Here is a 25,831-nt window from a genome sequence, read left to right as displayed (position 1 = left end):
CCTTGATGTTTTTTTATCATTTATGTAGTAAGTTCAAACACTTAGTAATTCCGGATTATTGACCTGTATGGCACAATGCTAGAAACCCCTTGTATAAAACAATGCTCGATAAACTGTTGAAACCAAAAAAATCAATGGTTATTTTAGAAAAATAACACGGTTTGTCGCTTGGCGCTTATTGAAATCCATATTTTCTTTTAACTGGCGATAACATAGAAGGGCCTATGGTGTAACTTCACTCCCCCCCTTTAATTAGACAATACATATAAAAATTTTGAATAAATTTTGAATGACTTGAATTTTTTTTTTAAATATCAATAAACTATTTCAAATTAAAAAAAAAACATAAAACTATGCTTTTTTGTACCGCAAACCCCAATCCGACACACCGTCAAACAAAAAAAAAGATTCGCGATCAGCCGGTCACCACAGACAACGAACCTCGTTCGTTCGGCTCGCCGACTGGCCACGCCGCCAGTCGATCGTCGTCGGGGGCTTTTCCAGCCGAGCGCACCGTCGATCGCTCTCAGTTTCATTCTGTCGCACGATCGCGCCGGTCGCAAAACTGTTTTCCTCCTCCTTCGTTGGTTCGTTTGTTTGGTTGATCGTTTCGTTTCGGTCGTTCGCGAGTTTCGAGCTTGTTTCGGTACAGAGTTGCATTTTTTTGTTTTTGCTGACGACGAAAAGCAAATTTCGCGCGCGCCAAGTGCGCACATTTTCGCGACTTGTTTGTGTGTGATTTTTTCTGCATTTGCGGTTTTTTGAATTTTCCATGCACTCGCTCTCTCTCTCTTACACATGGACTGTCAATTTGAGTGTGTGTCTCTCTCTCTCTCTCTCTCTCTCCAAAAACGACTCCGGCGACAATAGTTTGTTATTTTTTCTCGTTATTTTCAGCGTAGAGTGTCGTGTTTTGTTGTCGCGGTTCGGCTTGTATTTCGCATTCGATCGCACATTTTAAGTTTTTGTTTTGGGAAGGTTTTCCTTACCCACAGACACACTCACACAAACACACAGACACGCCGACATGCCGAGTCGGCGGCAGAACAGTAGAGGAAAACATAACAAATAGGGCGCAAGCACCTTGGCCGGTGTTGTTGTTGGCCGCAAGTTAGTGTTTTGTTGTTCTGCGAAATTCGTCAAGCGTGAGTTTAGTTTGTTTTTTTTTGTTTTGCACACCGCGAGAAGTTAGGGGACAGTTTGGCCAAACAAGAAAAGTGCGTGGTTCAAGTGAAGAGGGCAGGGACGTTGAAGTGACCTTGACCAAAGAAATGAGCAGGAAAAAGTAATGTGATATGAAACGAAGTATTTCGGTTGTATTTCATTAACTTCTGACGCTTGATCAAGCGTAATAACAAAGTTTCTATCAAAAGTTTTGCAAAAAAAAATTGTTTAAATAGTGAAAATCAGCAAATCGGATGGAGTTAGGAGCGAGTGCTTAACCTGCCAAACATACGAGAATTTCCCCTAATTTATTAAAAAAAAATCAAGAAGATTAAAAAAAATCAAAGTAAGTCGAAATTTCTATACGATACTCAAATCCGTTTCTGAACAGGATATTATCTGGCTTTAATCTGGCAAAATACGTGGTTTTCGCCTATTTTTATGATGTTTTTTTTTTATATGTAAAACGTGTGTTCATCATGGAACATTCTTGCATAGAACTTGCTGGCTTGCTGGCTCAAATAAGAAGATCTATTCTCGATATTAGATGTTGTTTTTTATGTTGAGGTGAAACGGGGAAGCAGCGCCTTCCCGTTTCGCCACGATTCGAGTTTTTAAAAGCAGTTGTAAGGAAAATGCCGTAACAGAGGCAAGTTATGTGTGATGCAAAAAATAAATATAACGATAGAAAGCAATCTGTCGAGTTCAAATATAGGTTCAGTTAAATAGGAGTTTTCTAAGAATTATTGTTGCAAAAACAAACACACCACAACTCGAGTTTTTAAACGCAGCTTTAGGGAAAATACAGTAACTTACAAAATTCTGTTTTTTTTTTTTTTTTTTTCATTAAAGGATTTAAGTTGAACAGAACTTGTCCAAGAACTGGTGGCTCGATTCACCTTAAGGTAATTTGTTATTTCTTGCCGGTAGCACTGCTGAAACAGTTTTGAGGTATGTTTTACCTATATTTTGGTTATAATTTTTGCAATTTTGCAACACTATTATTTCAGTTATTTGCCTGTTTTTGCCTTCCTCACTGAAGAAAGGCTTTAAAATCACTCGGAAACTGAACTTTTTAATTTGACCTCCTAGCAGGGGTGCTCAAAGTTTTTGAATGGCGGGCCAAATTTGAAGCTCAAATGAGCCTGCGGGCCATATGATAATTTTTTTTTTTTATTTAAATCTATGAAACTAAAAACAAAATATTAGAAAACAAAAAAAAATAAACAGTTTCAATCAATTGGCTTTTTTTATAAAAATCAGAAAATAAAAAAACAAACCAACATAAACATTATTCATCTGATTTTTATTGCAACTTTCGTTATGTTTGTGAAATCACGATTGTTGAAATTAAATTGATTTTTTTATATTTAATTTATAAATATGTTTAATAAGGGGTGACACAAACTTTGTAAATGTGTGTAATTTATTTTTTTAAATTTTGTGCAATCTTAATTATAAATATTTGCTTAAAGATTTTTCGAAAATGATTCCTCCACTTTTAATAAAATTTCAATAAATATTTGATGAAAATTTTGACATAATTTAATCTTTTTAACCACATTTAAACCTGTTACGAAACGTGTTAAAATAGGCATAAACTTAACCTTAATTTCCAGGAATTATAAAATCACTTAACGTGTTCGTTCAAAGATATAAATGTTGCGTCCCTATCAATATTTTGCCGTAATTCCTAGATGTTTAGAATAGTGCCCTACACATGCTGATTCCTTTTGGTAACGATTATCCTTGCAAAGTTATGGAAATCGTCATTAATCAATGATTGCCAACTAGGACGTCAGTGATTGTAGCACAACATTGTATAAATTTTGAAACACATTTGATTTAGATCAAAAGTTCCTTCAGTGGCTTCAAGAAGGCAACAACCGGCACATGCTGATTCATTTCGGTGCAGAAATTCGTAAAATTGAATTCAATACAGAGTAAAATGAGTGATGATGAATTTTCTTTGAAAATGATCAACGGCTTAACCTTAAAGATGCGTAAAAGGGCCATTTTACATGATCATCCAAAATGGGTCCGCGGGCCACAAAAAATGACGTTTGGCCCGCGGGCCTTACTTTGGTCACCCCTGGTATAACATATATGCTGCATTATTTTCTTAAATTTTATGTAAATAGAAATATGTGGCTCATCAGTGTGGGAAACCAACTTGAACGAATTGTCAAGCTTATATTAGCGTCCCAAGCAACATTTTGTATTGCGTATCCTTGATTGCAACTATTTCGTAACAATCAAAAGTTGCTATGGCAACATTCTTACAACACTTCTGATGACATAAAAAGCGCACGAAATGGTATGTTGACAACATTTCACAGCTTGTATTCATTCTAGTTGCAACGACATTGCAGAAACAAAATTTGGTTGCAAAAAATGTCGGTAAAGTAGTTTGTTTTGTTGCCATCATGTTGCCATAATGTTGCCGTTTATGTTGAACAAAACCAAAAAATTAAGGTGCCACCGTCTGGATTCTGGCCCAATACCTACAGATTCCCATTCAAAGCCTTTACCACTGAGCTACAGAAGATTTGATGAATAAATGAATGGTTGGGTTGAACAGTATCTAAGAACTGCCATTTCAATATTGTTCTCAGCACAAAACATGACTAAGTCTAATGTTGCAACAACGTAACGAATTAGTTTTTTATATGTTTCCAAAAAAGATTGTTGGCAATTTAAAGCGTTTGTATCATTAGATTGTTTTGTTGCCGAAATGTCATACATAAGTTCCCGTATTATAACAAAAAAAACTGGACTTAATCAAATTTAGAATGTTGCCAAATGCTACTTGGGGTTTATCCTACCCACTCTTCATCGGTTTGATAGCCGAGTTGACAAAAGCGTTAGTCCGCTTTGAGAATGTTGGGTTCGAATCCCGTCGGTTGCAACTTTTTTGTTTGTGTGTAGAAAAACTTTACATGCAGTTCGTAATATTAAGGGTACACAAACAACAACCAAGGAAGTTGTTGTCTTCTTATTCTAAAATTGTTGAACTTACGGACCCAATCCTGAAATAATTTGATTTTAATTGTTGTAGATCTTTTTGTAAGTATTAACTAAGGGGATGAATAGAACACTTTATCGATAGTTCCGGTAGTTTTGAAGATACTTAAATGTCTGTAACAAAAATCTGGGTGCAAAAGCTCTGGTTGATATGCACCGTTAAGTGACTTTTCTTACAAAGGTGATGCCTTTGCATGCGATTTTTCTTTCTGTTTTTTTGCTTTGTAAGTGAACATTTAATTGTTTAATGAAAATGTTCATATCACATGTGACATTTTAATGCAGTGACATTAATATTTATTGCATTTGATTTGATGTCATTTTTTTAAATAATTGTTTACAATTCACATTGTAATGATCTACTTCGTTGTGTGCTGAAATTTTCCGTTGTTTAACGGGGAAATTAAGCAGATTTCATACTTGAAACCTGTTAGTATCATTATTGCATCGATACAAAATACATATTTATTTGAAAACACACTGTTTGAGCTTTAATCAGATTATGCAACAATTTCCATTTGTAGCATATTGATACCGTTTGCAACGCTATTACCCTTCCATTAATGGTTTCCAAAATCACTTAATCAATTAAATTATACCAATCGCCCAACGCCAACAACATAATTGTGTGAAAGTCAAGTGCACAGCCGTTGTGCTCTCGCCTGAATCACTGCATCCTTTACATAAGCTCTCTGCACACTGCACTGCACTTCCCCCTTCATATTGCTGCCATAATTTAATCAGCAATTTTCCACCACCTCATTAAATCGACCACCTGTTTCAAAACGGGTGGCGCCCCCTGGCTCGGCACAATTGAATTTCGACCAGATGGCAGACTCATTGCTCCGTAACGGCTTGTGACAGTGTCTCAGGGAGCTGCTCAGGGAGTGTAAAAAAACGGAACCAAGTGTTAAACAGTGAAAATAACAGACCGAAAGCTCAAAACATCAACAAGACCCAACTATGTACAGGCCAGCAGAAATAATAACAACAACAACAACATTATAAAAAAAAAACTCGTACAACTTTATACCAAGCGACTGTGGCTGGTGTAGTGGCGGCTATGGTGACGATGGTGTGAAAAAAAATCGAAATTGACTTTGCAAATCTCCCAACACTTTACGCTAGCAAACGGTTTGACTTGCCAACCCTAGCTGTGAAAAATTATTTCAAATTGACAATTTTATTTATCTACCTGTGTTTTTTTTATTTTCAAAATCTATATCGCACCTCCACCTTAAAAAAAATCGTGATTCAAACAAAATATTTTTAAAATTACTATGGGAATACAAGTCTTATAAACATCACACCATTCAAGATGCATTTCCTGCGTCAATTATCATATTTAGTAGTTTGGATTCGTTTTAAAATATTCCTTTTTTTTTGCAGGATTTGAAGTTGAAAGTAAGAAATTAAATGATACTTCGGATAATCAAAGCTTTGGATAATTGAGGCTTCGGATAATCGAGTCTGGACTGTGTTTGCAAAACAAATGGAATGGAACTTCAGAAGAGCTTCCAAAAGCCACCTTAAATCAACTTTCGATTATGGCAAAAACTGACCAATTCAAATTTATTTCTTGTTCAAAACTTGATTTCATTTAGATAAATTGTTTAAACTAGTTTGTTTGGAAATAATAAGTTCAAAAGAAATTAATACAAAACAACAATTCACTGAACTAACTTCACAAACAGACAAATACCAAAAGCAGTTTACAACAAATTTAATACTGAATAGAACCAGATAAATGAGTAATGAACTTGTGTAAATGTATCCAACCAAAATTCTGTGGTTCTCCGCAGAATCTCGACACCCTCGCGTGTGTGCAAAACGTGTCCCGTCGAGGGGGCGCCGTCGGCTGTCTGCCGGGTCACAATCAATTTTGGGTATGAACTCATAGACACATTCCAATATTGACCACAATGACCACCCAGTTAAGCGCTGGATAGTTCTACCACTAGGCGGTGAAGAGTGCGAGCAGAGTGCGTGGGTGATTTTGGTGGTGTTGTATACAAATTCCGGTGACCGGTGGGCCGCGCGCGCGCGTGGCAAATTAGTGACCGCCGTGTTGTAGAACACACAAACACAGGAACTTCTGTGTGCTGGATCCCGTCAATTGGCCGTAACTCAAGTAGGCAGCCAATCAAACTGGTTTACTCAAAAGGTAAGTCGGGGAAGTAGTTTTTTTGCCGTGGTGGCATTCTGCGCATGAGTCATTGAGTGGAAGTGACGTTTGCTAAAATCTAGTGCCTGTGAAATTCAAATTTAAAATAGATTTTTAATCCAATTGAGCTTCAAACGCCAGAATCTGGACAAATGCGAGAAAAGGACGTATCAATATTGTGGCAATTTTAACTTAGTGTTTCGTAGAACAAATAAAGATAAAAAAAATGGCAAGTTTGATATTTGGCACCATGAATGAAGGGCTTTTTCCCAATATTTTGCGGGGTTTACCGAAATACTTCATCTAGAGCAACTTTTTTAAAAAGTGTATTTATAGTTTTTACAGGCGCAGAAAAGTTTCTGAAACATACACAATTTTAGACTAGTTTGAAAGGTCCCTCGATTACCTATCCAACAAAAGGTCGGATGATGGATTGTTGGACATTGTTTACATACACAGCAAAAAATTTCTGTGTAAAATCGCATGCAAAAGCATGCACATCACCTTTGTGAGAAAAAGCATGTAATATGGTATGAGAAAACGTGTACACAAAAAGCATGTACCGAAGAAAAAAAATCAGGTCTGCTCACCCCAAACATAACATCAATCCGGCGAGAGTCATATTCAGATTACCAAGTCCGCGCCTCAACCCACTCGGCTATCTCGCCGCTATGAAAATAGTAGGATCAATGCCAATGTAACAGTAGGTTTTTCGTACGTCGTATACTGTGTTAACTGCATACGATGTATGGGAAACCTACAGGTACATCGGTGAAGATCCAACTATTATTATAGTGGCGCAATAGCCGAGTGGGTTGGGGCGCGGACTTGGTAATCTGAATATGACTCTAGCCGAATTGATGTTAGTTTTGGGGTGAGCAGATATGTTTTTTTTTCCTCGGTACATGCTTTTTGTGTACACGTTTTCTCATACAATATTACATGCTTTTTCTCACAAAGGTGATGTGCCTGCTTTTGCATGCGATTTTACCATCGGATTTTTTGCTGTGTACAGACAAATAAGATTCAGAAAAAAAATCAAGCAAAGAATTATGAAATGTTTAAGTTTTCATGAGATGAAATATTTCAACACTAATATTTTTAATTCTTAAACAAAGACTAAGAATAAACGTCCAACAGTTCAAAACATCGGGTTGTACCACCCCCAATATTCATAAAAACTTCAAAATTATTCCAGTGGGCCTAATTCTGTCGATGGAAATTGTGTCAAAACAATGCTCCGTTCAAAATTTTAAATATGAAATTCTGAGTTTTTTTATATTTCCCTGGATTAAAAATAAAAAGATATAATAAACTTAATATCACTACACAAAAAATGCGGTGCGATCTTGATTAAAATAGTTTTCATGCGTAAATTGAAGCAATATTCATGCGTAAAACATGAATCAATATTATCTATCAGGCATGAAAAATAAGTTATGATCATACTCAGCAAAATTGTAGTACCACGGAATAATGATGTTTTCGTATTTATTTAAACATAACGCCAAATTTCACTTCGAAATCATTGTTGCCTCAAAGTTGCATTTTTGTATACTGATGCTCAATACGTTAAAAATCATTTAATTGAATTTCAAATAAAACTAATTCCATCAAAATTGTATTTTGAACAATGCAAATTTTATTTTATACCTTCAAAATTGTCCCAGAAAAACAGATAGCAATTTAAATGTGAAATCGATTGTAAACTATTGAAAACGTTATCGTTTATCATTGCATTTTTATTCAATTGAGGCACTTTACAAATTTTTAGAAATTTTGCATTTTATAACCACAGATGGGAAAAAACGTAAAACAAGTGGCAATTTTGTTTGTTTTTATATAATTTGCCCATCCCATCTTGAACAAGTCATTGGATTCACCTTTTAAGTTTATTTTATCATCGCTACAAAAAAAAACAAAATTTCTGTTGATTATCAAATGATTGATTTTTAGTATTTTGATTATTGATTAAAAATAAGATTAAACTTGTTACACACAAATCAAAGAGCGAACAGAATTGGGTAATTCTCCGCCAACTCACTTAGCAGTTGCCCCGATCCCTCCTCGATTTGCGTGAAACTTTGTCCTAAGGAGTAACTTTTGTCCCTGATCACGAATCCGAGGTCCGTTTTTTGATATTTCGTGACGGAGGCGCGGTACGACCCCTTCCATTTTTGAACATGCGAAAAAAGACATGGTTTTCAATAATTTGCAGCCTGAAACGGTGATGAGATAGAAATTTAGTGTTAAAGGGACTATTATCTAAAATTGGACGCCCGATTTGATAGCGTACTCAGAATTCCGAAAAAACGTTTTTATCATCGAAAAAAACACATTTTTTTTAAACTTTGCCATTTTCCGTTACTCAACGGTAAATTTTTTTTGGAACATGTCATTTTAAGGGAAATTTGATGTACTTTTCGAATCTACGTTGACCCGGAAGACCCCATTTAAGTCAAATTTTAATAGTGTATTGTCTAGTTAATTACAAAACGCATATCTAGACTTTTTTATTAGGTCCTATAACAAATGTTAACATTGAGTGTATTTCTCTCACACCTTATGTCAATGTCCATCGGAGTTAGCGGGTTACACTCAGTGTTTACATTTTTTTTTGCAATTTCTTCGTAAAACTACTTACTTTTCCTGTCATTCTTAAACGACGAAACAGCCTACTTTTCTGTTCCAAAAATAACAGAATTAAAAAGTAACCCTTTTCACTTCTACTTCTACTCACTTCTACTTTTCAGCACTGAAATGGATGCTGAAAAGTTGAACTTTTCAGCATTTGTTTGGAAATGTTATACTTTTCAAAAAAAAAATAATCATTTAAACGATTCATTGATTCAATGCATGGACATTTCTGGAGTTTTTTTTGAAAAGGTCCTATAAACAAATTTTCAAATTTTTGCTTTTTGGGTGTTTTTAGAACCGCCTTGAGTCAGGGGTATTCAAAAACACCCAAAAAGCAAAAAATGAAAATTTTGTTTATAGGACCTTTTCAAAAAAAACTCCAGATTTGTCCTATAATTCTGCTCAAAGGGTGTGTTTTCGAATGGCAAAAAACGTTGTATGAAACTCGTTGCAAAACTTGTTTTTCATCACTCGTCGTAATTATCCAACTCGCTGAACCTCGTTGGATAAATGTACGACTCATGCTGAAAATCCTCTTTTTGAAACCTGTTGCATAAACTACTATTATAGGATCAATAAAAAAATCAAGATTTTTTCAAAACTTCATTACCACCATTTTCGCCGCCATCTTGGATTAGAAAATTCTAAATCACTTTAGAGTAGTTCAGAGGTCATACACGTTCATGAAAATAGGAACCAGGTCAAAGTGTTCAAATTTCATGGTTTCAATTCATTCCACTCAGGGTTGTTAAAATATCAAAATATCAGCTCTCAGCAACTACAATTATCCCGCCTAAATATTCATGCCTCAAATACAACTGCTCTTCTCTCCTTATTGAAACTCTCAGCGCCGAACATAGCGGGACACGTTTTCGTGTTTACACACTCGCGATTGACATTTTCCTTTTCTCTCTCATTCCCGCTTCTACGATCATGCTACCGCAACAGCGTTTAACCACAAAAGCCGCCACAAACCAAATTTCGCAAACGCAGTTTAACGGGACGTCATGCGTGGTCGGTTCCTAATCGCCATGTCGCGTTCTTTCATTGCAGTTTTCGGAGATATTGAGAGACTCAGCGGTGAGAGCGCAAGTCGATGAAAAGGGAAGGAGTGATAGAGAGGGAATGCCATTGCCAAATTTGATTTTTTTTTACATTTTGAATTATCTTTACATCTATATATCATAAGAAGAAAAGTGAGCTGAATGTTATTATAATGCATAAAACGTTTCTCACCTCAAACTTTAATCAACCGCTAACGGCTATTGAGGTAGGCTTAGCTGCATGCAAAAATCCAATTGTTTTCACATTAGTTCCTTTTTTCCTTGGTGTAAAGAAACGATTACTTTTGTTCTGTGCCACAACCCTTTCGGGGTGATCCATTGGCCAAAGGCCTACCGCCTGGCACCCTCGACTCGGCCAGCAGCCAGACATGAAAGGCCACACTTTCCGCCAAAACGAAACCCCCACCGACGCCCATTTTATGCTCTTTTATTGATATAATATCTTCTTCTAATGCCAGTCGGCCGGCCGGCAATAGCTGAAGCTGTTCAGTGCGCAATAGTTTAGCGGGAAAAAAAAGTCCAATTTAGTTATCCATTCCGCGGCCGTAGCTCAACCAAGTATCAACCATACGCCGTTTAATGGCCTGTCGAAGAAAACGGTTCATCGTCGGAGTTGGCGGGTCCTGAGTTAAGGGGGCACATTTCGCGCTTTATTATCGCACAATGATCGGAACGACCCTTTCGAGACCCTTTTGCGCCCTCGTCACCCATTGATGCAAATTGCAGCACGCGAGGAGTGCATCCACTTCCTGCAACAAAACTTGTTCAGCAATTGTCGTAAAACGGTTCTCGCCCAATGCCTCTCCAATGAGTGATGCTTTCTTCGACGAAGCGGTCATTTCCGCGTCAAAACGGCGTCCATCAACCGGTAAACGGTCACCATTTCGAGTACACAACACGAACACATACACAAACACATTCACTCACTGAAGACATTTTGGCCATTGGGCAAAGCTGCCAATCTCGTGTGAAAGCGCATAAAACATGATCTGACCACGGGGCCGTCGAAGAAAGGTCCACAGCCCGCATCGATTATTGGAACATCGCATAACAATAAGAGCGCTTCGCTGGGGAAAAAAGCAGTCCATTGATTTTAGTTGTTGTTATTGATATTTTTGAAGATCATTCAAATCCGGAATTGATCTGATGTTGAGTGGTTCTATACTTTTTCAAAATTATTTTTTAAGCAAAATTTGATTTGCAATCGAAAGGTACTGTACAATTTTGTTTTGATGAAATGTACCGTTTTAGGTGTTAATTTTCACTTTCTTTTCGTTTTTATTTCTTTAAAAAATCCTTCATGAAAGAAAAACACCACTGGAAACAATGTTTTTGAATAAAAAAAATCAAAATTTAAAAATCAAGCTTTACTTTTGCAAAGGTCTACAAAAAGATAAATCTCACTTCATAGTTTAGAACTAACTAATATCTTTTAAATTATTTTTAATGAACAAATCTGTATCTTTTGAAGGAATTTTTTGATCGACTTGGTGTCTTCGGCAAAGTTGTAGGTATGCATAAGGACTACACTGAAAAAAAAAAGATACACGGTAAAAACAAAAATTTGGTGATTATTAATTTAACTTTTTGTCACTTAAACTTGATTTGCAAAAAAACACTATTTTTATTTTTTTTTATTTTTTGATATGTTCCAGGGGACATAAAATGCCTACTTTTCAGAAATTTTTAGGTTGTGCAAAAGATCTTTGACCGAGTTCTGAATTTTTGAATCAATACTGATTTTTTCAAAAAGTCAAAATGTTGGTCGCAAAAAAAATCCAACTTCATTTTTCGATGTAAAATCAAATTTGCAATCAAAAAGTACTTAAGTGAATTTTTGATAAAGTGCACCATTTTCAAGTTAAAGCCATTCTTAGGTAACTTTTTGGAAAATAGTCGCAGTTTTCCAATTTTTTTTAAATAAGTGCACATGTTTGCCCACCCTTGAAAAAAATATTTTTGAAAAGCTGAGAAAATTCTCTATATTTTGCTTTTTTGAACTTTGTTGATACGACCTTTAGTTGCTGAGATATTGCCATGCAAAGGCTTTAAAAGCAGAAAAATTGATGTTTTCTAAGTCTCACCCAAACAACCCACCATTTTCTATCGTCGATGTCTCAGCAACTAATGGTCCGATTTACAATGTTAAAATATGAAACATTCGTGAAATTTTCCGATCTTTTCGAAAACAATACTTTAAAATTTTTTAAATCAAGACTAACATTTCAAAAGGAAGTAATATTGAAAGTTTGACCCTTTTGAAATGTTAGTCTTGATTTGAAAATTTTGAAAATATTGTTTTCGAAAAGATGGGGAAAATCCACGAATGTTTCATATTTTAACATTGTAAATCGGACCATTAGTTGCTGAGATATCGATGTTAGAAAATGGTGGTTTGTTTGGATGAGACTTAGAAAACATAAATTTTCCTGCTTTTAAAGCCTTTGCATGGCAATATCTCAGCAACTAAAGGTCGTATCAACAAAGTTCAAAAAAGCAAAATATAGAAAATTCTCTCAGCTTTTGAAAATTTTTTTTTTCAAAAGTGGGCAAACATGTGCACTAATTTAAAAAAAATGAAAACTGCGACTATTTTCCAAAAAGTTACCTAAAAATGGCTATAACTTGAAAACAGTGCACTTTTTGAAAATTTCACTGAAGTACTTTTTGATTGCAAATTTGATTTTACATCGAAAAATGAAGTTGTAAATTTTTTGCAACCAATATTTAGACTTTTTGAAAAAAATCGGTATTGATTCAAAAATTCATAACTCGGTCAATGATTTTTTGCACAACCTGGAAATTTCTGAAAAGTTGGCATTTTATGTCCCCTAAAACGTATCATATTTATATGTAGTTATTGAACAAATAACAAAAACCAATGTCTTAAGTAATTTTAAACTATCAAATCTGCTGTTCTTGTTAAGGTTGAAGTTTAGATTATCACCTTTTAATAGTATTGAGCAAATTACATCATTCTAGACTCGAAAAACATAACACATAGAATGAAAACATGGATTATTTTACTTTTTAAAAAGTAGGTATCCCGGAATTCCCGGGATTCTTAAAAATATTTTTCTCGTTTCCCGGGAAAACTGGACGCCCTACATATTAATAAAGTGAATTTAAGAAATAGAACCATAGGTGTGCCTTCCGGTGTGCAACGATTGTAAACGAAGGACTGGTTAAAGTTTATTTAAATATTTTCCCTGATTCGGCAGAGAACAACCCAACCAATTGGTTAAAATCCACAAATCCAGCAAAAGGCCGAACCAAAGTGACCACCAAAAACCGGGAATGAGTTGTTGGTTTCTGCGCTGTTAATTATACCACATTATACCAACTCCAGTGGGCTTCGAACGGGAGAGAGATTTTCGGGGGGCCAACATTGATTGAATCGGGCCGCGGAACTCAAGACGACATTCCAGCGCGCGCGCACGCGGTTTTGCGATGATATCGGGATCATCTCTCGGGCGCGCTTTACGGCATATAGGAAGAGATGTCCTCTGCTGCTGTGTGCCGTGGTGTCTGTAGCACGGAGCAACAATCTATTGAATATCATAACCAGGTGAGCCTCACGCGGATGGCGCTAGTTCAACGGCCATAAGAAATATGTGATATGTGTTTGTGTGTATGTGTGTTTAGATTGAATTAGGTTGTGCACTACTTTTCCCCAGGTATTGATCGATCACCAAGAGCGTGCGCTCGCAGACTTGGCCAGGTTAAGTGGTCCGGGAGTTGCTGCATGGTGAGATTTGTAACACTTTTGAAGTTTTTATCGGAGATCGTTAAGTTTATTTTGAGGTTGAGTACAAAAAGAACAACAGGTTCTTTTTGGAAATGGTGACAATCTTAACTGTTGTCTTTTAGTAGCAGGGTGTTGCACTTTACTTTCTTTGCGAACAGGTGAGGTTCTTGATTTCGTGAATGTATTTACAAATGGGAAAGTGTTCTATTGTTCTAAAGTTAAATAAAAAATGTTTGGATGAGACTTAAAAAACTTCAACTTTCTTGTTTCTTTTTGTTTTATTCGCTGTATTTCAGCAACCAGAGGCCCAATCTGCAATGTTTCTCGGTCAATTTTTTGGAAATTTTTCAGGAATTGATACTATTTTTTAAATCGAAAAGCGGGATTTTTGCAATTCGCTACGCTAGGAGACGGTGAATTTAGCGGATTGCAGACTGGATTTTTCCATGTGATGTGATGATTGTCTAAGCCCAGGTTGCCTAGGAATTGATAATTGGGAATAGAACCAACTCCACCTGAACCAGATTTCTCAACACCATGACAGCCCGTCCATTGCCGGCCGCTCCCATCTCCTCCGCGCACCAGGGACAAGGAAAGGGATTTGGAAGACGCGAAGTGTTGATGCTCCACTTGTTTAAAGGGTCAAGAGCAAATCACCACGGTGTCCCCAAGTAAGTTTCGCTTGGAGTTGGACGGTTTTTTGGGAAGGTGAATTGTCTAAGGAGCCACCCTAGGCGAGCGGCTACGACCGTTTGCATTGTTGTTCGAATTCTTCGTGTGTTCTCATTTCTAATAGGAATGCTTTTCAAATCTTCTCATCTCTTATTGGATGAATTCTGTGTCGCCCTGGCTATTTTTAGCGAGGTAATGTAGGTTCATTTCAAATGCGCCTGCCTGCATGCAATCCAATGCATTCTTGTATAGTTCTGATATTCAACTTGCATTCAACTTTATTCTCGTCCGTTTCTTGGATTCAACTATATCAGCATTGCTTGCCAATCCAAAGGGCAGGGGATGGAACGCCGCCGTGAACATTCATGTTTTTCATCAATTCCAATTCAATGAGTCCAGAACGTTCTCGTTGGGTGCAGATGGGAATCGAACCCAGGACCATTCGCTTACAAAGCGAACATTGTAACCATTCAAGCCACGACTGTTCCCTGAAAAGCGGGATTTTTGCAATTGAAATAAAACTAGAAGAGGCAATATCTTGAAAACGGTGCACTTTTTCAAAAATCTCTGAAGTACTTTTCGATTGCAAATTTGATTTTCCATTAAAAACTGCAGTCAATAATTGTTTTTCAGTACAATTTCTTTTTTTTTAAACACATATTTTTCAAAAAATCTTTTCTCGGCGGAAAATTTTATCTCCATATTTTTCTATGGCTCAAAAGTTGTGGGATTTTGTCTACTAAAACATTAAAAAATTCAAAAAATAAATCAATATATATAATATGATCAAAATATTCCTTCAAAAGTTACAGATTTTCGAGTATTCACGTACTTTTTTCGTATGAACAGCTGCCAAATTTGTATGGAGAGTTGTATGGGTGAACCAATGACACAAAATGGCTTCTTTGGTCGTAGGGAAGGCTCCCAAAAAGTTTGAGCCAAATCAAAAAATACAAACAAAAATAAAAATAGCCTATTCGTAGAGAATTGCTCGGTTTTTGTTTATCTTTCTACATCAATTAGAAAATTGTATAGATGTTTCCTTTTTTTGAAATTGAATTCGAATCAAATGTTTATTACGACATGATCAGAATTTCAAATCCAAGCCAATGGAGTGAAATGCAATCAAGTCTATTACACCACCAACGCTGCTTACTGACTAGTTATTTTTTGGTAATATTTTTTTTTTATTTTCTTGCCTTTAGATTTTTAAATGATTTTGTAGATAATTTGATTTTAAGACTAAAACTAACTTAATCCACCTATGTGGTTGGAGCCTTCCTCACTCATTACATACATTTAAGTGAGATCCGGCTTCCAAAAAGTCCATCAATATCAGTTAAAGGGCCATATCTCGAGACAGGGTTGCCAGATCTTCAATGTTTTAGACTCGTTGGAAAGGTCTTTTGATAACCTAACCAACGATGGGTCAGATGGTGGATCCGGACATAGTTTACATACATTTAAGTGAGATCCAGCTTCCAAAAAGTCCATCAATATCAGTTAAAGGGCCATATCTCGAGACAGGTTTGCCAGATCTTCAATGTTTTAGACTCGTTTGAAAGGTCTTTTGATAACCTAACCAACGATGGGTCGGATGATGGACCCGGACATAGTTTACATACATTTAAGTGAGATCCGGATATATGTGAAAACACATTTTTATACATAACTTTTGAACAACTTATCGAAACTTCAATCTGTATAAAACTCGATCTATGGGACCCTGAACCAAGTCTAATGCAACAGGTTCGGGTCAAATCGGTTCAACCAGTGCCGAGAAACATGAGCTAGTTTGTTGGTCACATACATACATACACACACATACACACACACATACACACACATACACACACACATACACACAGACATTTGTTCAGTTTTCGATTCTGAGTCGATATGTATACATGAAGGTGGGTCTACGACGTTTTTATACAAAGTTCATTTTTAGAGCAGGATTATAGCCTTACCTCAGTGAGGAAGGCAAAAAACCTAGAATGCTCACGACCTCCCGGGAATGTTCTGATGAAGAGAAATGTGTCGAGTTTGAACAATATTAGTAAAGGGTGAGTTTAAAATATTGCACTACATTTGAATGTTCTTCGTCTCTGTTTCAAAGCTGTGGCTACGCCCACAAATTCATGTTTTGCCTTCCTCACTTTACTGAGGAAAGGCTATAAAATCACTCGAAAAACGAACTTCTTAATTTGACCTCCTAGACCCACCTTCACGTATACATATCGACTCAGAATCAAATTCTGAGCAAATGTCTGTGTGTGTGTGTGTGTGTGTGTAGGGATGTGGGTCTGTGCACCAAAAAATATGCACTCGATTATCTCAGCACTGGCTTAACCGATTTGGACCGTTTTGGTCTCATTCGATTTGTCTTGGGGTCCCATAAGTCCCTATTAAAAATTATGAAGTTTAGTAAAGTACTTCAAAAGTTATGCTAAAAAAACGATTTTGACTAAAGTCCGGAAGATTGTAAAAAGGGTGGTTTTTGCAAGAAACCTTATCATGTTATACATTTTCAGAAAGGTATTAAAAAGACCTTTCCAATGAGCCCAAAACATTGAAGATCTGACAACCCTATCAAAAGTTATTAGCACTTAAGTGTTATTTATACACTTTTTGGAGGCCGGATCTAAGATATTTCAATGAAAATGATGTCCGGGTCCATTATGCGACCCATCGTTAGTTAGATAATCGAAAGACCTTTTAAATGAGCCTAAAACATCAAGGATCTGACAACCCTATCAAAAGATATTGGCACTTAAGTGTTATTTATACACTTTTTGGAAGCCGGATCTCAGATATTTCAATAAAAATAATTTCCAGGTCCATCATGCGACCTGTCGTTAGTTAGATAATCGAAAGACCTTTCAAATGAGCCTAAAACATCAAGGATCTGACAAGCCTATCAAAAGTTATTAGCACTTAAGTGTTATTTATACACTTTTTGAAGGCCGGATCTCAGATATTTCAATAAAAATAATTTCCAGGTCCATCATGCGACCTATCGTTAGTTAGATAATCGAAAGACCTTTCAAATAAACCTAAAACATCAAGGATCTGACAACCCTATCAAAAGTTATTAGCACTTAAGTGTTATTTATACACTTTTTGGAGGCCGGATCTCAGATATTGTGATAGAAATATTGTCTGAATCTTCCATGCGTACTATCGTTTAAAAGGTTTTTTATCAGACCTTGCCGATGAGCCAGAAATATTGAAGGTCTGCGAACCCTATCAAAAGAAATGAGTAATGAAGTTGATTTGTTAAACATGTTAAGGGAATGTTGCTATTTTTACTGAATGTATTGACTTTATGAATGTGAGGAAGGCACCAACCACCTAAAGGTGGATTAAGTAACGTTTTTTTGTTTGCAATAGCGTGAACAAATGTATGATTTGTTTCCTAATACCATGAACGAAGTTTATGATAACGGGAATAGGAAAAACGTAACCAGACCAGGTGTTACGGTTTTTCGTGAACAAACGTTCATGAAAATCGATTGCAAACATGCATTTGTTCACGGTGCAAAATCTTATCATAAAATTTGCTTTGTTTCCATTTTCATGGTACGTTGTTCACGTTTACGCGAACGGACTTTTTTGCGTGTAGGTATTACGTTGAAATTTGCGGGAATGTTCTTTGTCATTTTGGTCATGTAATGACATAACCATCTTTTAGCATTAACACATTTTTAAAACAACAACAAAAATTGAGGTTATACGAAACTGGGTACTTTTTGCCAAAGATCTTAACGGATCAACAAATCCGTTCCCTAGTTACACATTTCAAATAATTACAAACCGTTTTGCAAAAGGGCCATCCACACAGCACGTGGACTCTTTTTTACAGTCTGTACAAAAAAATAAAATATATGAAAATTGGATTTTCTCTTCATTCTCTATGACCGTAAAACAAGAACGCTTAAAAATCATTTTGTAACTCTTTTCTTAAAAATTTTAATGCATCTTGAAGAACGCAAGGCAACCCTTAACTTGTTCTGTCATTCAATTTAGTACTTACATGTAATATTTATATTAGTCATAGAATGTATGGTCATCGCCATACAAAACTTCTAAACTAAAATTTCAACAATGTAATTTTCCTTTCATCACCTTTCCCAATCAAAATCAAATAACTTTTCTCAGCTAACTCTCCCTGAAGGTCTTTTCCAGTTACAGCACCTTCAATGAATGTTCTCTTTGCTTAAAATACACATCGTCCCAAAATTATCAAATGGCTATAAACACTGGCCCTATTAATATACCTGCGGAAAAGTTCACCCTCGCACAGCCACAGCCCTGGCTATCTGGGCTAGTTTACCTTCTTACACTAAGATCTACTCCAAACCACAACCAGCCGAACCTACACCAGACGGACGCAGTCGGTCAGTCAGTCAGTCAAACGACCAGGTACTTCTAGTCTAGGAGACTGAGAATGGGTTCGCTGAGAAAAGGATTGATAAACTATTGGTGACCACCAATCAATGACCATACCGGGATATCGGACCGGCATCGGCGGCGCGGAGCCAGTATTGTCCGGTCCCAGGGGTCGATCCATTACGTGCGAGAGACAGACCCTGACTCTCTGCCCCGTGGGCTCCCAACCGGCAGCATCTACAGAGCCAGCAGGACTCGGACACGGTGACCGATCGACTCTTCGAAAAACGCCTCGAAGCAACGCGGAGAAGGAAGAAAAGGGCTCGTATTTTACTGCTATTGAGTTGTAGGAGTACATAATTTGCAAATTGAGTGTAATATTTTTCGATAAATCATTTCTGGTTACATTTTGTTGCTGTGCCGAGCTGGTCACGGGACTTCCCCCCAGCAGGGTCCTGAGGTCCTGCGCTGTGTAGAATGGAATTTATTTGTGGCGAGGGCTTTGCTCATTTCTGCGAGTTCCTGAATAACCGTTATTCTCGATTTGCGAAAGAATGAAAAAAAAGTTGGTTGGTAGAAAGCGCCGGAGAAGACGATAATCATTCCGCAGTCAGTCAGTGGCCCTGGAATTTACCGTGAAAATTGGCTAAATCTGCAATCTGCATACGTGGTGGCTGCTGGGGACGGAACCACGCAATAATGGTGTCAAACTGTGCACTCGTGGCACGTGAGTCATGTGAGATTCAAGAATCCTGCTCGGCTTCTGATCATTTTTTTAATTCTGAAATGTTGGTTCAAGGGATTTGTTAAGCTGACCATTCTGTGCATTTTCCCAAAATTTTGTTGAATTTAGTTGCCAGAGTCCCGAGTTACAATTAAAAATATTTACGGTAGTCGGGCATGTACGTGTTCCAAATGATCATGGGTTCTATTCCCATCTGCTCCATCCTTCCTTCGGATGGAGAAGTAAAACACCGGTCCCGGCCTTGGTTGTTGTTAGGCCGTTAAGTCAGTCCAGGTGTGGGAATCGACAAACTACACACCAAACCAAGCCTGCTCCGGTGGAATCGTTAGCGGCGGTTGGACTCGCAATCCAAAAGTCGTCAGTTCGAACTCTGGGATGGAAGGTTTCTTGGAGTAAAAATAGGTTTGGATGCTGTCCCCATTCAAGCCTTCGGACTACAAGGCAGAAACTTGCAATTAGAGGGTGACGATTCTCGAGATTTTCAATTTCCCGGGAATCGAGAGTTGAATTTGGCCATTTCCCGGGAATTCCCGGGACCTGGGAGTTTTTTTTTACTATGCCAATAGTGGCAAAATTTAAAAAGAAAAGTATGTATTAAATTCGTTATTCATTCGTTATTTATTCGTTATTTATTCGTTATCTAATTAAGTATCCTCATAATTTTGAAGAACTATATAGTTTACTATAATTGTTTTAAAATGTTTACGAATCATAATTCGCAATGAGTGACTTTTTGTGAAGTAAAAACATAGCTGATATAAAATTTTCCAGTATCGAGATTTTTGCAATATGATAAATAACGACTCAAAACAATAATTTAATTTGGGGAGTTTGGGGTAATATGGACATTGGGGGTAATTTGGACACCCCTTTAAAAATGACGTTTTCTTCGGATATAAAGTGAAAACGGCAATTTAAGTGATAAGGCTAGTACTAGTAATGGCCTAGGAGTATGGATAAACCAAAAAAGTTGGAATAGGTTAAGTAGTTTTGGTTTAATATGTAAAAGATTCCAAAGGCCGGTTGGCCTCGCCTTAAGTTCTAATATTTGAGGTTTGGTAAATAAGGTTTTGCAGGGGTTATTTGGCTAAAAAGTAGTCAATTTTTGTTTAAGGGGGTTGCTTGGACGATGCCTGAGATATGTACGTATAAAAATTGTGCATTTTATCCATTTTTATCATCAAAAATTGCAATTTATGATAGAACATGCTTTGGGGGTAATTTGGACATACCTGAAAGTCTACCTGTCAGGTAAAAAAAAGTAACTTTCATGGTTGGTTGAATTTTTAAAGGGATTTTGTTAAATTTAGAGGGATTTAAAATGTCAAAACAATCAAAAAGGAATGTGGACAATTAGAACTTTCACAAAACCCCTTTTTTAATTTAGATAAATTTATTCCAATATTCGAATTGATGAAAATTTGATTACTGTACATTTGGCGTTCAACTAGACTCTAAAGTTGATTGCTTTTAATTAATTTCTTTAACATTTCTAATTTCTATGCTGGTTTACAATATTATTTAAATTTGAAGGGCCACAGAATGTAAAATTAAAAAAAATGGATAGTTTCAGGTTAATTGGTTCTATATAAAGATTGATTTCTATAAATCTAAACGATATCCTAATCACTAAAAACTATACTTGTGCCTAATCCAGAATCAATGTTTAAATCATTTCAGAATGAATGATAAAATTATGTATACTACACTGAACAATTTGTTATCTTCCTATTGAAATATAGTTGTATCACAAAATCATTATTTAAACCTTTGATGAAATATTGTGAGCCAGGTTGAAACCAGGTTGAAGGTTAAAAAACATGCTCGAAAAATCAAATTTTAAACTTATTCTTCAACATGTGTCCAAATTACCCCACAAAAGGTGTCCATATTACCCCACAAGGTATGTCCATATTACCCCACAAGGTATTTTTTGTTTGTTTGTTTATTTATTAGTAGCGTAAGGGAACCCCTTTTTGATTGCTACTTTCGTATTTGTCGCAGTAATACAACTTTACTTAAAAACTATTCCAAAACGCGAGACACTTCCCATGAAAACCTGCTTCCGTTCTCGATCGCTTTACCTCCGTTGGCAGCATGTTCCAGTTTACCACGCCTCGTACAAACAGTGAACTAGCGTAGGTTGCTGTGTTGTTGCGCGGGATAATCAAGTTTGCCAAACGACGACCCCGGAACGGTATCAGCTTCTGGAACAGTGCAGGTGGAGAGTGCGTGTTGATCAGCTTGTGTAGGAAGATGCAGGAGCGATGGGCGTAGAGGTGGTCCAGCGGGCATCCCAGGAGATTTGCTTGCAGATGACTTACGTGGTCGTAACGGTTTAATCCGTATACAAACCGGACACAGCAGTTCAGCGATATCCGTAGTCTGTCCATGGCACTTGCACTCGGATTGACGTGTAGGATTTCGCCAAACAGAAAATGGGGGAGGATCAGCGATTTAAACAGTTTTAGGCGAGTCCCAACCGGAGCACCAGCAGCACAACTGTAGAGCGTGCGGAGACTAGCATAAATTTTTCCGCACTGCTGCTTAAGAGGCAGTATTTGTAGAATCTGCTCGGTTTGTTCTAGAGGTCGTATCAAGTTGCTCCAATTTGGATGAAACTTTCAGCGTTTGTTTGTCTATGCATGAGATGAACTCATGCCAAATATGAGCCCTCTACGACAAAGGGAAGTGGGGTAAAACGGGCATTGAAGTTTGAGGTCCAAAACACATGGAAAATCTTAAAATTGCTCGCATTTCCGTAAAACTTCATCAATTCCAACTCTCTTAGATGCATTCGAAAGGTCTTTTGAAGCCCTTTAAAATGTGCTATAGACATCCAGGATTGGTTTGACTTTTTCTCATAGCTTTAGCAAATTACTGTTAAAAATTGATTTTTTTAAAACCTTAATAACTTTTGGCAACAGCCTCCAACACCCATACTCCCATAGGTCAAAAGTTAGGGAATTTCATGGACTATAAGCCTACGGTATTAACTTTTTGGCCAATCGCAGTTTTTCTCATAGTTTTTCGATTTTTCTAGAACAAACATTTTACAACGTTATTTTTTGCTCTGTAGGCCTCCATAGCGGCACTTTTTGGTCTCAATTTTGACATATTCGGAATCCTCAGAAAATTTTACATTAGATTGAGGTGTTGGAATTTTGAATTTGATTGGAAAAAATGCCATTTAGAATTAATTAAAATATTATTTAGAATTTTGTCGGATTAGGGGTAAACAAGTTTTCGCCTACTTGATACAGCATTTGACGTATTGATCATAGGGTAAATAAGATCTATTTCTTTTTTCAAAAATGTTTTATTTAATTATTTTTTAAATCAAAATTACAACTCCAATACTTCTAACTTACGTGAAATTGACCGAGGATTCCGAATATGACAAAATTGAGACCAAAAAGTGCCGTCTTCTTGGCCTACAGGGCAAAAACTAACGTTGTAAAATGCTTGTTCTAGAAAAATCGAAAAACTATGAGAAAAACTGCGATTGGCCAAAAAGTTAGTACCGTAGGCTTATAGTCCATGAAATTCCCTAACTTTTGACCTATGGGAGTATGGGTGTTGGAGGCTGTTGCCAAAAGTTATTAAGGTTTTAAAAAAATCAATTTTTAACAGTAATTTGCAAAAGCTATGAGAAAAAGTCAAACCAATCCTGGATGTCTATAGCACATTTTGAAGGGCTTCAAAAGACCTTTCGAATGCATCTAAGAGAGTTGGAATTGATGAAGTTTTACGGAAATGCGAGCAATTTTAAGATTTTTCATGTGTTTTGGACCTCAAACTTCAATGCCCGTTTTACCCCACTTCCCTTTGTCGTAGAGGGCTCATATTTGGCATGAGTTCATCTTATGCATAGACAAACAAACGCTGAAAGTTTCATCCAAATCGGAGCACCTCGATACGACCTGTTTCACATCGGTGAAAAACTCGCTCTTAATCAGGTCGTCCCACTGCAGATCTGCCCGAAAGATGAAGCCGAGATTCCTCGCACTTTCAGTCCACTTGATTACCTGCCCATCCATTACCACAGGTGGCAGCATGTTGGCTTGAACAGCTGCTCTACGGCGACCAGTCACGAACAGCGCGTTGCTTTTTGCTTGATTGACATACAGTTGGTTTCGACGCGACCATTCCACTATGCTTGCGAGATCTTCGTTCATCATGCGTATGATTTCACGGGAGCAGGGCCCAGGACGACCGATGTACAGCTGAACGTCATCTGCATACATCTGGATTGAACAGAACTTGAGGGCCGTCGGCAGATCATTGACGTGGCAACAAAACAACAGCGGGCCCCACACTGATCCTTGTGGAACTCCAGAAGTGGCTACTCCAGTTTCAGACTGTTGATCACCGCAGAAAACAGTCTGTGTTCGGTTTTCCAAGTACGATTTGACCAGGTTGACCGCAGAAACAGAGAAGTTGAACTGTACTTCCAGTTTGGCACACAGCTTGCGATGTGGAATCGTGTCAAACGCTTTTGAAAAGTCGAGTAGCAGCAGAACAGCAGACCCTCTGTTGTCCACCGTCTTCGCTAATTCGTCGTAGACTCGTACAGCAGCAGTTTGTATGCTTTGACCTTTCCGAAATCCGGCTTGATGATCCGTAAGGAGGTTGTTTTCAGCGATGAACGTTGACATCTGACGTTCCATCAGCTTTTCGAAAGCCTTCGACAGTGCGCACAGGATGCTAATCGGTCTGAGGTTGGTCAACGCGTTCAGATGAGGCTTTTTCCGCAATGGCAAGATTTTTGCATGCTTCCAGCATACTGGGAACGTAGACGTCTCGATGATGCTGTTGAAGATGTGTGTGACTTGCTGTATGGTCAGTGGCAGGATGATCTTGACGAAGGCAATCGGCAGTCCGTCAAGTCCAGTAGCGTTAGAACTAATATCCCACACAGCATTCACCACTTCCCATTGCTGCACAGGTCGGAAAGCAAAACTGTACGGATTATCAGGTCCTGTTCTCCTGCGCACGGGTTCACCAGCGATGTAGCTTGACAGGAAGGTTTGGTTTACAGCGTCCGGGTGAAAGTCACACGTGGGTGATGTGCGCTCCTTCCCCACCCCTATGCTTTTGAGGCGATTCCATAGGATTTTCGACGGTGTACGGTTGTCCAGGTGTCGATTAAGGAATTGCGCTTTTGCAGCCGCTACTATCGCGTTTGTTCTGTTCCTCAGCGTGTTGTAACGGCGGCGTGCTTCGTCCTTGAAGGCTCTCGGCGCTCTCCTCCAGTCGCCATAAGCTAAGTCACGCTCCAACATCGAAGTCCGAACCTCATTTGTAAACCAAGCGTTTGATACTTTACTGCCTCTCTTTGTCCGGAGCGGTATACACGCATCGTGCACCTGCTTCGCCTGTTCGTTGAAGAAGTTGACCAGTAGATCCGGTTCGTTGCTTGCAAAGAAGTCACTCCATGGGATGGCAAGAATCGCGTTCTCGACAGTTGCTGCATCAAAATTGACGTAGTCCCGGTACGTAGTGATCATCGGTGCCGGGTTATCGTCGAAATCGAGGGACCCGAAGATGAGATCGTGTTGCGACATTGCAGGAAAGCCAACTTGGTTAAAGCACAAAACTTTCTCGGCACAGCTCGTTATGAAGAGGTCCAATTGCGAGCAGCCTCGGTTGTGATAGAAGGTTGGTTCCACACCAACCGAAAACAGAGCGTGGGTTTGCAGGACTTCGGTGAAACGGTCTCGTAGGGTGCTTGGTACTGCCAAATCTGTGTTAAGGTCACCAACTAAAAGAACGTTTTCATACCGAGTACCAAACTCCGACAGCTTCGCAGCCAGAAACTCCGAGCAATCGTTCCTGGGGGGATTGTAGACCACCACGAGCAGAATCTTCTCACCATCAACACGCAACTCAACCGCAACGCACTCTGTTTTGTCCGCCGATTCTGCTGTCAGTTCGGTGCGGAAAACTTCGGTACGACCGATGTGGTGCTTACAGTAGACCACTATGCCTCCCCCACGTTGAAACTTCCTGTCGTTACGGATGAGAGAAAATCCGGGAATAGCTAATCTTCGGTCACTGGTTTTAGGGGAAAGCCACGACTCAGTAAAACAAGCCACCGAAATCTTTGAGCTGTGCAGGAGATCTTTCAGTTCGTCGAGTTTTGCAAACTTTCTGGCACACAAACTTTGGGCGTTCCCGTGGCAAACGTTGAGCTTGCCAGAACGGAGGACAGCGTTCAT

At 37.9% G+C, this 25,831-nt stretch overlaps 2 protein-coding genes across 10 annotated transcripts in view; one reads left to right on the top strand and one right to left on the bottom strand.

Annotated features, from left to right (window-relative positions):
* Nucleotides 1–423: 423 nt before the first annotated feature.
* LOC120427855 (uncharacterized) lies at nucleotides 424–25,831 on the bottom strand. Its single transcript, XM_039592771.1, has 3 exons — nucleotides 23,739–25,831; nucleotides 21,695–22,112; nucleotides 424–579 (listed from the first exon to the last, which is right to left on the bottom strand). Exons 1-3 carry the CDS (start codon nucleotides 25,829–25,831, stop codon nucleotides 424–426), a joined length of 2,667 nt encoding a protein of 888 aa, XP_039448705.1.
* The window catches only part of LOC120427857 (ras-related and estrogen-regulated growth inhibitor-like), an 82,076-nt gene continuing 56,760 nt past the window's right edge, over nucleotides 516–25,831 (top strand). For 2 of the 9 annotated variants that reach the window (XM_039592774.2, XM_052706224.1), the window contains exon 1: nucleotides 5,885–6,319. The gene's annotated coding sequence lies outside the window, so the exon portion shown is untranslated. Of the gene's footprint in view, nucleotides 732–897; nucleotides 1,146–5,884; nucleotides 6,353–25,831 lie in introns of those variants that run through there. The other 7 variants (XM_039592773.2, XM_039592775.2, XM_052706227.1 and 4 more) reach the window with 7 other exon arrangements.

The sequence above is a fragment of the Culex pipiens genome, chromosome 1 (genome assembly GCF_016801865.2).
Source record: "Culex pipiens pallens isolate TS chromosome 1, TS_CPP_V2, whole genome shotgun sequence".
Classification (NCBI taxonomy): domain Eukaryota; kingdom Metazoa; phylum Arthropoda; class Insecta; order Diptera; family Culicidae; genus Culex; species Culex pipiens.
This window is presented reverse-complemented; position numbering and strand designations above follow the sequence as displayed.

Coding starts and splice junctions, on each gene's coding strand:
- LOC120427855 (XM_039592771.1), bottom strand. CDS start 25,831: ATGAACGCTGTCCTCCGTTCTGGCAAGCTCAACGTTTGCCACGGGAAC. Junction 22,113..23,738: donor TGGTCGCGTCGAAACCAACT/GTATGTCAATCA, acceptor CACGCTCTACAG/TTGTGCTGCTGGTGCTCCGG. Junction 580..21,694: donor GGAACATGCTGCCAACGGAG/GTAAAGCGATCG, acceptor GAACCAACGAAG/GAGGAGGAAAACAGTTTTGC.